General features: G+C 36.7%; 1 protein-coding gene across 1 annotated transcript; it reads right to left on the reverse strand.

Annotated features, from left to right (window-relative positions):
• Nucleotides 1-13,504: 13,504 nt before the first annotated feature.
• LOC137725389 (putative BOI-related E3 ubiquitin-protein ligase 3) lies at nt 13,505-15,165 on the reverse strand. The gene is made up of 3 exons (XM_068464053.2): nt 14,831-15,165; nt 14,337-14,712; nt 13,505-14,213 (listed from the first exon to the last, which is right to left on the reverse strand). The coding sequence occupies exons 1-3, from the start codon at nt 14,884-14,886 to the stop codon at nt 13,581-13,583; spliced, it is 1,065 nt and encodes a 354-aa protein (XP_068320154.2). The 5' UTR covers nt 14,887-15,165; the 3' UTR covers nt 13,505-13,580.
• Between the last annotated feature and the right edge of the window lie 744 nt (nt 15,166-15,909).

The raw sequence follows: 15,909 nt of genomic DNA on the forward strand, positions 1-15,909 counted from the left end.
TGTCCCTTCCAGTTTAAGTTGTTACAAATTAGAGTGCTTTGAAATATAGAAATTTCCTTCCTTGTTTGTTGTATCGAATGACTGACATAACAAGTACTGATCGGATAATTGCATCTCAAATGAGTGTTCTTGAATGCAAATATTTGAAACTTTTGGAACTAAGGCCCTCGGAGTACAAAACTTTGCATAATTTAACTTCCTAAGGCAAATTAACATGCATTGAAGATTGAACTATAGAAGTAAACTTAGAAAAAAGAAGTAGCTTCATCTCTTGTCATGTTCTGAATTTTTCAGCCTGTGGACTATTTGTAATTAGGTAATATTAGTTGCGCTCTATTAGATTTCAGTAATATCTTCTGCAGATGCTATGTCTAGGTTTAGAATCGCTATGGTCCCATCAACTTGCAAGGATACAGGTTTCCGCTGATTTTTTTCAAAGATATATCAATTGAATCAGATGACAACATTTTATCATTTGTTCTGTGATCATTCGATTCAATATTTGTCCTGACAAAATGAGAGCATTTCCAAATTTTTTTCTCTTTCGGAACAATGAATACTCGTAGATGGATCTTTGCTAATTCCGTTTCAACACGAGAAATAAGCAGTTTGCATATTGTTATAGTCTATTAATGGTGTTGGTGCTATTTAGATGTCTGTAGAGATGTCATAGATGTTCAAGGTAAGTTCATTTTTCATGCATCATGAGTGGATTTGTACAAGTACCTGTTTATATATATATATATATATATATATCAATAATTCATTTTCTAGAAAGCGGATTATAGATAATAATGCCATAATCGAGTTCATAGTTGGAGGAGTCGGATTTCTCATGGGTATGCATTCAACGAGGGTCGCGTTTTTATTAAAAGAAACTCTCCAAGACTCCTAAAATTTGCCCAGAAAATTGAGTAGCCTGTTCAACGGTCACTTGGTCTAGGATCGGTGGACGGGGGTCGATGCCATAGCTAATTTCTCTATCTAAAGAATTTTAGCCCATGACCTAGAATGAGGATCCTCTCCGGATCCTCTTTGTGAGGATCCTGGGGATCCTCCAATCACGTATGTTCATCGTACAATGATTTTTTACCGCACGATGTACGATGAACGGACTTAATTGGAGGATTCCCGGGGAGGATCCTCACAAAGAGGATCCGGAGAGGATCCTCATTCCATGACCCATCCTAGGGATCCTCCAATCACGTCTATTCATCGTATAATGATTTCTGACTGCATGATGTACAATGAACAAACTTGATTGGAGGATTCCCGGGATCCTCACAAAGAGGATCCAGAGAGGATCCTCATTCCATGACCTAACCCTTGCAATTTATGGATCCTCTGCTTAACCAAAGCTTGCAGCTGAATAACACCTTGAAACCCTAGTTGGACTTGAAATTAACTAATTATGATAAGAACAAACTTGGCGTTATAATTCGAGTTAATTAGTCATTATGAATGTTAATCACGTTCCTAATCTTGAGGGCTTACAAGCTGAAATGAAGAGTCAAGGATAACCCCTAACCATTAAGCTTCTTTCAATTCACATTTAAGTTTCCTCCAAAATCTCATTTCACCTCAAAGCAAAGAGTATATGATTCGTCAAAGTTTCAAATTTCAGATTTCAAAAGAGTAATGCTAGAAAGACTAAATTTATAGGTTAAATTTTGTAAATTAAATGACATGGAAGTTGATGATTTGATTATTACTTAACTGTTGATTAATACGCTTATTTCTTATTAGTTGACAAATCATTTAATTTACAAATTTAGACTACCTAGCATTACTTATTTTAAAATTAAATTTTGGAGTGCGACAATAACAATTCTCATAAAAAACGCAAAAACAAAAAAAAAAGAAATTTATTTAACATTATACTCTCTAAATCTCATATAAATTGCATGTAAAGATATGTAACTTCACGCTCTAGGACCGACGTATCCATTGGTCCAAAAGTTACAATAAAATCTAAATATTTGAATTATCTTATGTTTCGAAGCACTGCAGAGAATTCCGTATCTAAAATTCGATAAAACGGAAAGTGTAGCGACACATTGGAAAGCTTGCTTTAAATTCTCTTTTGTTTTTGTGTTGACATTTGTATCGGTAGACTGTTCATCATCATCAATTGGAAGAAGAAAAATGAAGCAAAAAGTAATTTGAATATTTTGGTGTCAATAATATATGATGGTGTTGGTGTACTGGAACATCTGCGTCGACTAGAGTGTCAAAGGCATTATGCAGACATCATTCATGTTTCGTTTGGTATATGATGACGTGGTGGGACATGTCTTCCCTGTCAAGTCACTTTCCAATTATTTTTCGTCTTCTTCCCATTTTTTATTCCATGCAGTAGGGTTCATTGTGGAGCCCAATAGCAGGCCCAAAATCTTAACTCAGAGTCTCGATCTGTTGTTTCTTATGGGTCCATTTTTACTTTGTACAATAAGGCAAAGCTTCCAACCCACCAAAAAGGTTTGGTAGCTGACAATAAATTGGTACTTATGGTTCCACTGGTAGTGCGTGTAACTTGAAATGTGGCGAAATAATGGTTTTGGTTTTTTTTTTTTTTTGCCAAATTTGGTCACTGTAGTTTGTCTCAAAGCGAAATGTAGAGAGGACTCTCTCGAAAGTGAGATTATTCACAGAGTTTCTATTATCTCATAGTTTAACGTCAATTCTCATGTCAATATTATAAAACAGAGTCCACTTTTAAGAGAGTCCGCTTAGCTTTTCTCTGGCTCAAATTTCACCTATGTCTATATAATTTTGATTCTCACTATCCTTATGATTTGCTAATTGTATCAATTTAAAGACAAAGGTTTATTTGCTCCATTTCTTTCGAAAAAGAGAATAAATAAATAGTCGCCAAAGTTATCGTATTATCCATGAAATGCAATACTTAGTAAAAACACGAGTTAAATCACAAAAAATGAAAGTAAAAGATTGAAATAAAACCTCACCCAAACTATTTGGTGCAAAATAAGATTTGATCCTTAAATTAAAAGACCCATACCTCACTATTGTTAAATTCTGCAACTTTCATAAAGTAGGAGAGGGGTTGTATATCCATCTCTATATAAATATACGTACGAGTCTTGTTGTCTTAGATTTCATGATTTAAAAAAATTGTATCCATTTCTATTCAATCTTAATCTAATAGTGGAGGACAACATACAACAATAAAATTTAAATGACCATCTTCTATTGGATTAAAATTGAACATTGGATAACGATAGTTTTCTAGAATCATAAAGTATAAAAGAGCGAGAATGATATTTGTGTATAGTAAAAAGTGGGAAGGAAAGAGAAAGATGGTGCTTATGTAGAATCACTTTCTTTAGGTTCATGAAAGAGATCATGCTTGCGTAGAATCACTTTATATATTTTAAGCCAAGAGACTTAACTAGTCGTCCAAAGACTCCAAAACCCCATCTTTCTATCTATTTCATCTGCCTGCATTATGTCCTTTCACATAGAAAATTCATCTCTCTCTCTCTCTCTCATCCGTTCCATTAGTGGGTACTTTGTCTAAAGTAGCATGTAATCCTTGTTGCCTAAACTAGAGCACCACCGCAAAAGTTCTCACCAGTAAAATGATTCATGATGTTTGCTTGATGTGAGTGCTGAGTGGGCACACACCAACACCAACAGAGAGAGAGAGAGAGAGAGAGAGAGAGAGGACATAATGATTTTAGCCAAGCTTGGGTAGCTAGGGTTTGGTTTGCAACCATAATCTCCGATGACCTCGCTTGCTATGTATAATCATCAATGGGTGATGAGAAAATAAGACTCGGTCTTCAGTCTTAGCACATGGATTTTATGCTAGTGGAAGAGGCTGATGTTTGCACTTGCAGGCATACACCAATCTGTCAAATCAAAATACAACTATTTTACTCCTTTTGCTCTTTTTTCTTGCTTTTTAACTTGTGTTTTCTCCTAGTGGGGGCTTCCTGGATTCAAATATGCCATAAATAATGTCTCAATCTTTAGATTTACTCCATCCATTCCATGATTTCCATCCATCACACCCAAAAACCCTAAATCCAACCAGAATTTTCCCCACGTAAAGAGATAAACAAAATTTACAACCCTAAAGTATCGTGAGTCTAAGTTTCATTAGGGTTTGGTTCCCTTTTAGACTTGTGTTCCATGCTTATTAAGTAAAGCTAAACAGGGACCATGCACCTCAAATTCTAATTTGACAAGGCTCTCCAAGGTCCTATCAATTTTCTTAAGCGAGTGTAGGACCCTGTGGGGGGTCCCTAATCGTCCAAAGTTTGAAAAAATATACATGTTGGGATGAAAGAACAAAAGAAGGAAATAGCCAAGCAACATAATTCTGAGATGATGAAGTGGAGTGGGTGCAATTTACATACATGATGAGTGCACCTTTTCACAGGGGAAGAGTTAAAGTTTTGGGTTGCCATCATGGCCTCCATGCCCGCCCTCCTAACTGGATCCATATCCCATGCTTTGTACCGTCCATTACTAAGCAGCCCCACCCTCCTCAATCCTCATCAACTTAAACTTGGAATATGGTTTGTATCACCAAAGTGGACAACTAAATGTGACACACACACACATCTCCATCCCTTTACACTAAGTCTCACTCCTAACGACGTAAAAGATTAAAAAAAGCACAAGCATGGACTAGTAGATACTTGTTAGGCCCTTGCAAGTGTCTCTGCCGAAACTATTCATCTAGGAATTACATTTGCTCGTAAACATAAAAATTTACTCTACTTTTGTCGAAATTACTTCTCCTCTTAAATATAATAACTACTCTACTAGTCAGAATTACTTCTGCTCGTAACCATGCGAACTTCTACTTATTTTTATCTAATCTTTCTTGGGATGAAACCTGGTTCAACTTCAGCAGCCTACCTTCGTCGGCTTAGAGCGATTGTGATTTTTTAAAATTTGAAGTCCCCACAAAAGAATTCCATTCCCATTGGGCCAAGTGTCATTGTCCTCATAGTCGACATATGAGTCTTGGTTGAGCATGCCCTTCATTATTTGATTATTCAATTCCTACATACAAAATACAAATATGCAACCATCTGGTATGCATTTACATCAATGAACAGATGGGAGAGGAACAAGGTAAGGTCGGGATGGATGGATCATGAACCCCATACGAAATTGATGTGTGATTCTATAGGAATTGGGGGACCAAGACCAGCCCAATGTTGATATCTTATTAGGTTTATTTTAATCACACATCTTTTTCATTGGAAGGAGAAATACGTGTTTGTCGCCCTCTCTTTGACATTTATAAAATGTGTGCCCCATTATTCACCTAGTTGATCATTTGGGTAAAGGCGGTTAAAAATAATATACATTATTTGTATTATATTTTGGACCACTTTTCTGTAATAGGTAGCACTTTTCCATAATTGGTAGCACCCATTATTCTAATCTAATTAGTATATCACAATAAAAAAATTTAATTAAAATAAATATTGGTTTAAAAAATGGATTTAACTTCACTGCTGCTTACATCCAATTTCAACTGAGCACATGCTCAATCAAGATTGGATGTAAGCAGCTGCTGCTGAATTTGCAGCAGCGAATTCTAGTTCTTAAAAAATTAGAGGTTTGGTAGCTTGGAAGAAGTCCAATGTGCATTCTCAGCACTCAACCAAAAGCAAAACACTTTATGAATCGTGACCGTGAGATGTGCCCTTTTGACAAAAATTAATTAGTACTTAATTTATCTTTGACAATCCCAATTATCTCCTAAGATAATATCATTTTATAATTAGGTACTTAATCCTCTTGATTAAAACTTGTATCAAGGGTTTAACATGGTCGTTAGTCACTATCGAATAAATCTAAATGATGGTACAATACAGCAAGGTGGTCCCATTACAGCATGATGAGTACGCACTAAGCTCCGGGATGCTTCATCCGTGTAATCCATATTTAAACCAATCTTAATCAATACATAATTATCCCGTGATATAATTGTAATTATCATTCCTCAATGTGATCATGTGTTACGTTTTGTTTTATTTTTAATGTTCTAATCAATGAATTTGATCAAGATGAATATGGTCATGTTTTGCTCAAAGCATATAGAAATTTCAACAAGGGTCACAATTCACAAAAACAAGATTTTGAATTATGAAATTTATGGTATATATGTATCCAAAAACAATGGAATTTATAGTAAAGTCAACTCTCTATCTTTTGTTTTCAACCCTATGGTTTGAAAATGTGTCCATTTTCTTCTTCTATGTAAGCTTAATTGGAATTAACTTGGCGGATCTAGAAATCATGCCTAATGGTGTACATAAATTTTTTTCTAGTTCGTAAGATTAATGCTGATTTATAGCGTTGAGGCATTTTATCAAGCATTTTGATTGACATCTTAACTTTTGTCGAGCCATCGACATCTAGTGAGCCATGCTGCCTTTGTTGACATTTGTCGAGCAGTGTTGTCGAGGCATGTTGACATCTATCAAGTAATGTTGTTGAAGTCTACCAAGCATCACTTACTGAGATACGTCGAGCATGCATTTCATCGGACTATTAATGTGCACTAATGGATCTCATACCATATTGCCATATGATCCGCATAGGGATCTTCCAATCCATTCTCCTATCTTTTGGAGGATCTCGGGACGCAGATGGTCCCTTTAATGGATCTGCTTGACTAAGTCCAAATATTATTGTAACTTTAACGGTAAAAAATTATACTTTCGTATCCAAGACCAGAGTTTAAATATCTTATCTCATTTTCACCTCATTCGCAATGAAAAAAAACCTAATAGGATAATTATTATTAAACAAAAACAAAAAAGAAACTAGCTTCCCACAATTAGCCTGCCAGTTGAAGCAATATGACGGAATTACTTGAGCTTGAATTGACCCAACATTAAGCTAAAGAGAGTTAACCTGCACTTTCAATACACTTCTCAACACCCATACCAATATATATTTGTTCAACCCATTAATTAAATTTCATTGTTTAACTGTTAATTCTCCTCCACTTTCAGCTGGTTACCAACAGTCCAAGAAAATCAGCCGAAAACTTCTTGTGCTTGCCAATATGTTAGTTGCCCTCTTCCCATCTTCCATATCTTCCCATGATTCAAGCAAGGGCAACCTTCCCTCTCTCCTTTTTCTTTAATAAAGTTTTCATTGACATTTTTCATTTGTCTTCCCAACGGCAACGAAAGATGGCCGTCTGACTTATCATTGAGAGTGACCTAATTATTTTCCTTGATCAAAATTGAAAACCCAACCGGCATTGTCATTGAAATTTCACCACACGAGACCTATTTAGCTAATATTCTTTGTAACGTTGCTCTCGATTCTTTTGGACAAATTACAAATGCATACGATACGTCAATTACTTCCAATCAGGATTTTATATAAAAGCATTGTGTTTGCCTATGTATTAGGTTATAGGAAGACATTTCAATCATAAACTTAAAAATAATTGGTTCAGATTACTAGCTAATAAATGTGTTAATGACCGCTTCTCTATATATTTTAAATATGGGACCAGAGAAGTCGTCGTAACCAACAAATGGGTCAATTTCTTGCCCTATGAATAAATGAATCCATTGAATGAAATTGTCTTTGATGTTGTATCATTTGCATGTGGATGGCATGAAAAGTATACAAACACGCAAATAATTACATACAAGTACAGCCAAATGTTTATTTATGAACATATATGCAAGTACAATCTCTATGTTCGATTTTTAAGGGTGCATTGGAAACAGTTGTCCAAATGTTTAAGGGTGCATTGTATAGTTAGTGACATATACTAATGTTTTTTTGGTGATAATATGTTATGTTATCAAACAGTTAAATTGAATTACTTGGACTTTTAGAATTGAAATGTTATATTTCTCTCTAATGTAAGTATGTCTTTATCGTCTAGTGGTTCATGAAATCTCTCTTTCAAGTGGACAGTGGGATTCGACTTCCCCTGGTAGGGTACTGTGAAAGGAAGTTAATCGTGGATTATCAAAAGCATGAAATTGATTGTTATTTTGATTCAAATCGAGAGGTATTTAGACGTCAATATAACATTTGAGTTTAATGCAAAGATCAGGTCGTCAAAGAAATGTGTTATTCCAACAAAAAAAAAAAGTAAAATTAACTATCTTCATCATACATACACAACTCGGTAAACTCATCGTCACTTTATACATGTATAAACATCATATAGTAAGGATACAACTTTACTTTGAAGATAACCTCTAAGTAATTAAACAACAATATAACACAAATTCATATCCAAAATTGTGTCCATGGCCATACTAATGGGTGCGTTTTGTCACCACAAGTCACAAGGAGATAAATCTTTTAGAATACACACGAAAAAGGGAATAATTCCTTTTTTTAGGTACAACGTTCCCTTACTTTTGATTAGATTCCTAGGCAGAAACACCTTTTTAAATTTGGATTAAGTCCAATTTGCACAATTAAACAATCAATTAAAAAGGTGTTTCATCATTACTAAATTAATGCATCATTATCTGTCACATCCACACTAACACTAGTCAGTCAGTAGAAAAATGCCGTGGAAATAAATAATTATTATCTCATGCTGATACGGAATCCAACTAAATCATCATCATCATCAACACTTAATCAAATTAATTAATTAAGATAGACAAGGTATTACAAGGATAATGATAAAATAAATTATTAAATTAAAGAAAAATGGGAAAGGGAAAGGGAAAGGGAAACCGAACTGGGTGGGAATCCGATTCGCGTGTTGTAGAGGGCATGCTGCTGGTCATAAAGGGACAGATGGTCCTGATATCTGCCAGATCCCCCACCGTGGGCCCCAACATCCAAATCCCACAAAACAAAATCTCCCATTATTTTTGTGATGTCTTTTGTTTTACCCTCTCTCCAATTAAATGCTAATTTTGGTTGTTTGCACCTGTTTTCGTGGGGCCTAACGCCTTTTTTTTCTCTTTTTTATTTTTTATTTTATAATTTGTGTCTTGCAATTAGGACATATGGTTCCTAATTGGACCATTAGTAGGACAAATTTGAAGTTGATTTGATTGCTTGAATTGGACCGGAAACAAAAACCTCTAAACAATATGGGGCACCTTTTAATAACAGCCCTTAATTTCGGTCTCACCAGTTATCATTTTTGGAGCTATCACGTTTTAACGTGCAGTTTGAATGTCACTCGATATTAACATTTGATGGTATTCATTTTCATTTATGAGTGGGATATTTTAGGTTCGTATTTCGTAGATGACGAATTCGATATCAAATTAGCTTGCCTGTTGTATGGCTTAGCCGAATCCCCTCACCCCTTTATTGTAAAATATATCGTTGTACTAAAAAACATGCGGTTTAAATACTACATGATTTTTACGTGCACTAAAATATTAATAGATTCGATAAAAATGATAAAATGATGCGATTTGTTTTTTTAATTCTCATCCGTTAATTTTATGGTGTATTAAAAAACAAAATTATATATTGATTTTTTCCGAAAGTTAATTTTTTTATTAGTATATAGTATAAGATGGCCAATTCAACTAAATTGTCGTGTCCTTGTGCATCATGATTGGTATTATAAAATTCTTCGTATTTATTGGGATTTTTTTTAATTTTTTGTTGCTGATCATTTAGCTTGTTTGGGTTTGTCATGCAATTTGAGTCCAGTTTTTTTTTTTTTTGAATAAGCTCCTCCTTCTTATAACTGGTTGCTAATTGCAGATTTAGCTGGCATCTAGTGACCTTGTGATATTCTTATGTAATATTTCCTTTCTTTTCCGACTTATAAAAAAGTGAAGGGTGATTACTGGTATTAATTAAGTAATAGCAATGGAACAAACAGGCTGCGTAGAATAAAAGTGAAGGGTGGCCAGCACTATTGGAGAAGATATTCCCAACTGATTGATACATACTAGCCGCCTGCCCTTGGCATTTTGAATTTTCATCCTAAACTTACGGAAAATATTTTATGGATCACATACCCAATGTATGAAATACTACACTTGATCTTAACCAAAAAGCCGAGAAAGGTATTGAAAATTAAAGTTTGTTTGTGACTTAACCAAGATTATTATGTGTGACATGGTAATTATGTACGTGGGTGTGGATAGTGTTATGAGTTTAATAAGATATTAAAACGTATAGAGCGTGTGATGTGCATGTGTTGCAATATGAATAAACTTCTAAGTAACTCGACTCAAGAACTCGAATCTCGGTATTATACAAGGGTGTAGCTAGGTTGGAACCTTCAATATCCTAAAATTCTCATATACCCCACATCCATAACAAGAAAGATGAAAAAAAACTCGATACATTAATTATTGGAGAAAAAAAACTCGATACATTAATTATTGGTTCATTATTTTGATCACTTTTTTTCGCATTGCGTGACTTATCATGTGAAGAGAGAAACAATGATACCGAAGCTGAAAAGTTTCTGTGCACGACTACTTCAGATAGAAGGTCACTTTAATATTATTGGTCGTATCACAAATAAGTGGATTTAACCTAAAGTCTATCTTGTGAAAACTCAACTACCAACATTGTTAACTTAACCATTTTTAATTCGATTATAGCCTGTTCTAGCATTTTTAATGAAGCTTTGCCTCTTGTCGACATCTCTTAGTGACGAACGTTGTTGAAATCCTTAGGCCTGTGTTATGGTAATTTTTGGTTGTTGGACATTTAAGCTCCGTTGTCAACCAAAACAAAAATGTAAAACAAAAAAAAAAAAAAAAAAAAAAACAAGGGTCAAAATATAAAAAACGAAGAAATAAAAGCAAAGGTTAGAGGATGCCTATTTCAAACTTGTCTTTTCCCATGGACAAAAATAATGGAGAGAATTATTGTTCGAAGGCCAGAGGGGCGGTATTAGCAATAATTGTTTTATGGGGCTCAAACAAAAATTCCAAATCAATTTGCTGTACTAGAAAATTAAAACACACTTAATTTTTTATTTTCTTTAGTATAATTATATGTTGACCTTTTCTTTTGGTTGTCGTTTTGGACCTTTAATTTAGCCAACGTTTCCAGATGATTGACACCTTTATGTTGTTATTGACTCCCACGTTTTCGTAATTCCACTTGATGGATTACGTTTCTAGAATTACATAATAATTTCTTGATAAAATTTATTTTTAATCTTTTTGTGTGAAAATTAATGGTGATGCCATTAATTCATTTCCTCATACAAAGCTCAACCACATGCCGACGGAACCGAATAGGTCGGACACAGATTAGCAAGGGTGGGCTACGATTGGTTGATAGAAGAATTTGGTTTAAAGAATATCCTGATGTAATAAGTGATTTTTTTTTTCGATGACAGAACTAATTTATAAATATATTGGTGCACGTGCACGAGACTCTTTTTCCCTTCGATCGGGTTGAAATATTTTTAATTTCATGTAATTTGAACGTATTTCGAATTTTTCAATGAAATGAATATCGTATTTGATTTATAAAAAATAAAAAAAGAAGTTAATGGCAATCCGAGTTTGGTTGGTGGAGCTTGTGATTGATCAAATCTTAATTAGGTTAATTAGCCACTAATTTCGCTTTTGCATAAAAATATGCAAACATGCTAAACACAGCAAAGCATAATGTCATCGACCCACCCAATTATATAACTTGCATATAAAAAATAAAATTATATATCGGCATGTAAAATCAGATACGTAATTCCTTGCTTGAATTTTGATTTTTTATGTGGTGGGACCCCAAAAATAATATTTAAAATATTTGGGCAGCATAATTTTAATTTCCAAGAGTCCCACAAGAGGTGATCACTGGCGTGGGTGATGAGAGGGGGAATGAATAATTCACAATTCTTTCCCACACTGCGTATCTTATCATTCAATTTATTTTCCCCACATCTTGAAAAGGAAAACACCACCCACGCATCACGTGCCCCTCACGTTCATCATAACCCCATGTCCAAGCAAGTACAACCTCATCTCTTAATTATTATAATTTTCTAATTTTGGCAAAACCCAATTTTAGGGTAATGTTCCAATTCTTGATTAAATTATATCAACCTAATATGTAAGACGTTTCAACGAAGAGAAAAACTGAATCCTTATGACTTACAGAACTATTCAACGTATCGAATCAATAGAATTCTGCTGATATGACGATTCACATAATGTTATAGTTGATAATCACTATGATCGGATTGGATCGGTTTGGATGAAATCGAATCCTTGACCTAATTCATCACCGTATGAGCTAGCCCTACAGACTGAACATCTAGACGGAGGATCGTACCAACCTACACAAAGGTGGACCACTTATGGTTACCAATTTACCCAAAACCCAATGGCTTTGCATCGCCAAATCCAGCACAAACGACATTTATTTCTCTTCCACTGACTCTCACCTTCCAATCCAGGGCAGGCCGCCCTTCACTAGGACACCCCCCACTTCTTTTCCTTCTGTACCCTAATATTCGTAGGTGTAATTCCAAATTTACCGTAAAAAAACCAAGTAATTAGCAATAAATAATTAAAAGGAAATAGGAAAACAATAGGGGCACAGGCAGGTGCAGAGGGCAATGTGATTATCTTCTTGTCGCAATATGAAAGGGACCAAAGAGAGAGGCACATAGTAACGTTCGTAGGACACGCCTCGTTCAACAACCACTGGGCTTCGGGAATCCCAACAGTTTTTATGTGTCCTCGATATTTGTGCTTATACGTCGTCGTCTCGGTTACGCTTACGCAACAAGTATATGCTAATAGTAATTGGATTGTGCCCATGATGTTGCCCACTCCTGGACTTTTTCCAACTTTTCCCCAGATTTTTTACCCTTTTTCTGTATCTCCCCATTTTTTATTATTTATTTACACTAATCCTCTTATTAATTTTTTTATTAACTTTTCAGAAATAGTGGCCCTTTGCAGGCAGTGATGAGTGATTTTGCCACAGCAACATTTGCGCGCGCACGTCCGACGTGTCAGCTTTTGCCTCACACCTGTCGCCTTCCTTGTTGACCCCACACTTCGGAAGTCGCGCGTCCCCGCGACGCACCTCCGTTTCGTATTACCTAGTTGGTCTAGGAAAGACTAGCGGCAGCCTGCAGGGGTTGATGCGCGGCGGGACCCGCCGATAAAAAAAAATGAAAAAAAGAAAGACGAAATACGTACAAACACACACGTCCGGCCTTTGTGCCATAAACTCTGAACTACCGTCGCTAACATGCGCATCTGCATTGCTAACGTGCACCGCGATAGGCTAAAATGCGCCCATTATCCGTTTTTCTATCCAAAACTAATTGTTCGATTAAAAAACCAAAAGAAAATGCAAACAAAGATCGAATGGGTTGAAATTTGCACCCTCAAATCTATTTTTCACCGACGATTTGTTTTGGGTGGGGTGAAATTTATACCTAAAAAAATGAATAACAAATTAATGCAAGCATTTGATACCAACCTATGAATCCCAAAGATTAATAACAAAATAATATTAAAATTATAAATTACTCACAATAAAAATAATAAAAGAAATTAAGACAAAATTGGAGGGAAAAAAACAAATTTATAGTGATTAAAATTTGTATTCTTTTTAGTTTTTGGAGGTGAAACTAATTTGATCTAAGACATGTTAACATGCACACTAGCGTTCTTGGTGGATTTACAGATGGGGCAAGTATGCAGCGATGATCCGCACACCGTGCACAAGCAAAGGTGCCGGCACGGCAAAAGCAACACGCAGGCCTCCTCCTTCCCGCAACTCCTGCACCACCTACTTGTACTCGACCTGCATGCCCCGCTTGTACCTTCATCCCCGACATGCCCCTCCGCAGCTTTAGCATTAATAGTACCCTTGACAGTGCGCCACCCGTCTAACCCCACGACTCCGTCGTTTCGACCCTCGTCCCCGCCGCTGCTTCCGCAGCATGACCGGGCGTCGTCCATGAGCGCGGCGGCGTTGGCGTCGTTTTGCCGGTTGTCGTCGTCCTTAGCATGGTGAGCCAGGACCTGCTCGAGGTTGGTGCGGAGGGCATTGGCGGTGGCTTCGTTGGTCTGAGCCAGGTCGCGCCATATTTGATTCTCTACGCACAACGACTTGACCCGCTCTTCCAGCGCCCAATTCAGTTTCCCCATTTTTGCAATCTCTTCCTCTTTAGCCCTCAGACGCTTCGCCATCCCGACCTCAATCGCCTCCATTATCCGCCGCGCCTGCCGCTTCCTCTTCTCCTCGACCTCCAATCTCACCTTCTCCATCTGTAAAATCAAATAAACGCCATCCAGATCAATAAAACCGAATACAAAAATACCCATCAAATAATCAAACGCCAAATCGGTCCAAATCCGTCAAATTTCTTTGCTCTGTATTTGGGTACGTACGTGTTGGGAAATGAGACGGTCGACGTCGAACTGCTGCTGCTGCACGTGCAGAGAAATGTCCTCGCCGAGAAAAGAGAAGGGGTCGCAGTTTTTGTAGTTGGTTAACGGCGGAGCCGGGTACGAAAACGAAGGGCTGATGCCGTTGGTAACAGAGTCTCTGGACCGCTTTCTTGGGAGAGGAATCGGGACGTTGTAGGTGAGGCCACTGTCGGATTTCATGGCGCAGGTCTTCGGTGGCATTATGGAATCGGCGATCACGGAGTTGTACGTCGGCAGCAGAGCCTCCGCCGCCACTCCTCCGGTGGAAAACGGCACTCCGTACCCAATCTGGGTATTGTACAGATTTCCGTTCCCCTGAATCGGATTCATCATGTCCCTGTAAAAAAAATAAAAAAATGGCACTAAACCCATCAGGCTTTTTCCCGAAAACATCAATATTTAGAGACCCAGATGATTAAACACATAGAAAAAAGATGAGAGATTGTGAAAAGTACCTGTTGGGTATGAGTTGGGAAGGGAAGAGATTGAGATGCCGGGCTTCAACAGCCATGATTTTAATGGTGAAAAAGGAGGCAGAAGAAAGCAGAGGAAAAAGAGGAAACGTTTTCTTTCGGTTTGCAAATTGGTGTGTCGAGATATGTGGAGAGAGAGAGAGAGAGAGAGAGAGAGAGAGAGAGAGAGAGAGAGCGCGAGCGAAGCGTTATGGAGTTTGGTAGTGGTTCTTGTTTGGATTTTTATTTTAAAGGGGCTTTTGGTGCCTTTTAAGGCGAGGGAGAGAACAAGAGAGTGAGAGGAGGAAATGAACAAAAGGGCATGCAATAGAGGTGGCAACTGGCAAGGCTGGACGGTGGGGTTTATTTAGGGTTTGGATTGGTTTAGAAAAAATACAAAATTAAATTATAAAATATTAAAAAGATAAAAAAGTGGAGAGAGAGAAATTATGGTGGTTTGACCGTTTTGTCTATGTTGGATACCCGTTACCACAAAGACCCTTCCCGTATTCTGCTTGTTTTATTTTTACAATTTTACTTGACTCCTAATTTGCAACCGACACAGTAACAGTGATCCGGTCAGTCCGCAATTTCAGCGATAACTGAGGGGCATATACGGAACGCCAGCGCCGCGGCTTTCTGTTTTTCGTCCTCCGCACATAAATAATTAATTACTATTTATTTCTTTTTTGTTAAATAATTAATTACTATTTATTTCCCGTGATTAATCAAGTGAAATAAAGAGGAGAGAGAAAGTAGAGAGAGAGTGATGACAACTAACATTGTGGACATCTGCCACGCGGCAGTTTGCCCGCTGAGGCCTGCAGGGGCGCCACGTACGCACAGCTACTCTCCAAAGCGCCAAGTCACCATGCCGAGCCTGTCTCCTTTTACTTATATATTCGGAACTAGCATATAGACACACACAAAGTATGTGAGAAAATTTTTTATATTTTTGTTTTTGAAATAGGAGAGAGGAAGGGAGTGTAGAGAATATGAGAGTGAGAAGTTTTTTTTTTATTTTTTAATTAGAGATATGTTAGAATTACATGTAGATGAGATTTTGAAAATAAAAGCAAAAT

This window comes from Pyrus communis, chromosome 5, assembly GCF_041283825.1.
Source record: "Pyrus communis isolate YQ-2024b chromosome 5, ASM4128382v1, whole genome shotgun sequence".
Lineage (NCBI taxonomy): Eukaryota > Viridiplantae > Streptophyta > Magnoliopsida > Rosales > Rosaceae > Pyrus > Pyrus communis.

Bases quoted from the DNA above. Each gene is read 5' to 3' on its own strand.
- LOC137725389 (XM_068464053.2), bottom strand. From the start codon at position 14,886: ATGGCTGTTGAAGCCCGGCATCTCAATCTCTTCCCTTCCCAACTCATA. The intron at 14,713-14,830 runs GTACTTTTCACA...TTTTTTTTACAG, and splicing joins TCCCAACTCATACCCAACAG to GGACATGATGAATCCGATTC. The intron at 14,214-14,336 runs GTACGTACCCAA...TTGATTTTACAG, and splicing joins ACCGTCTCATTTCCCAACAC to ATGGAGAAGGTGAGATTGGA.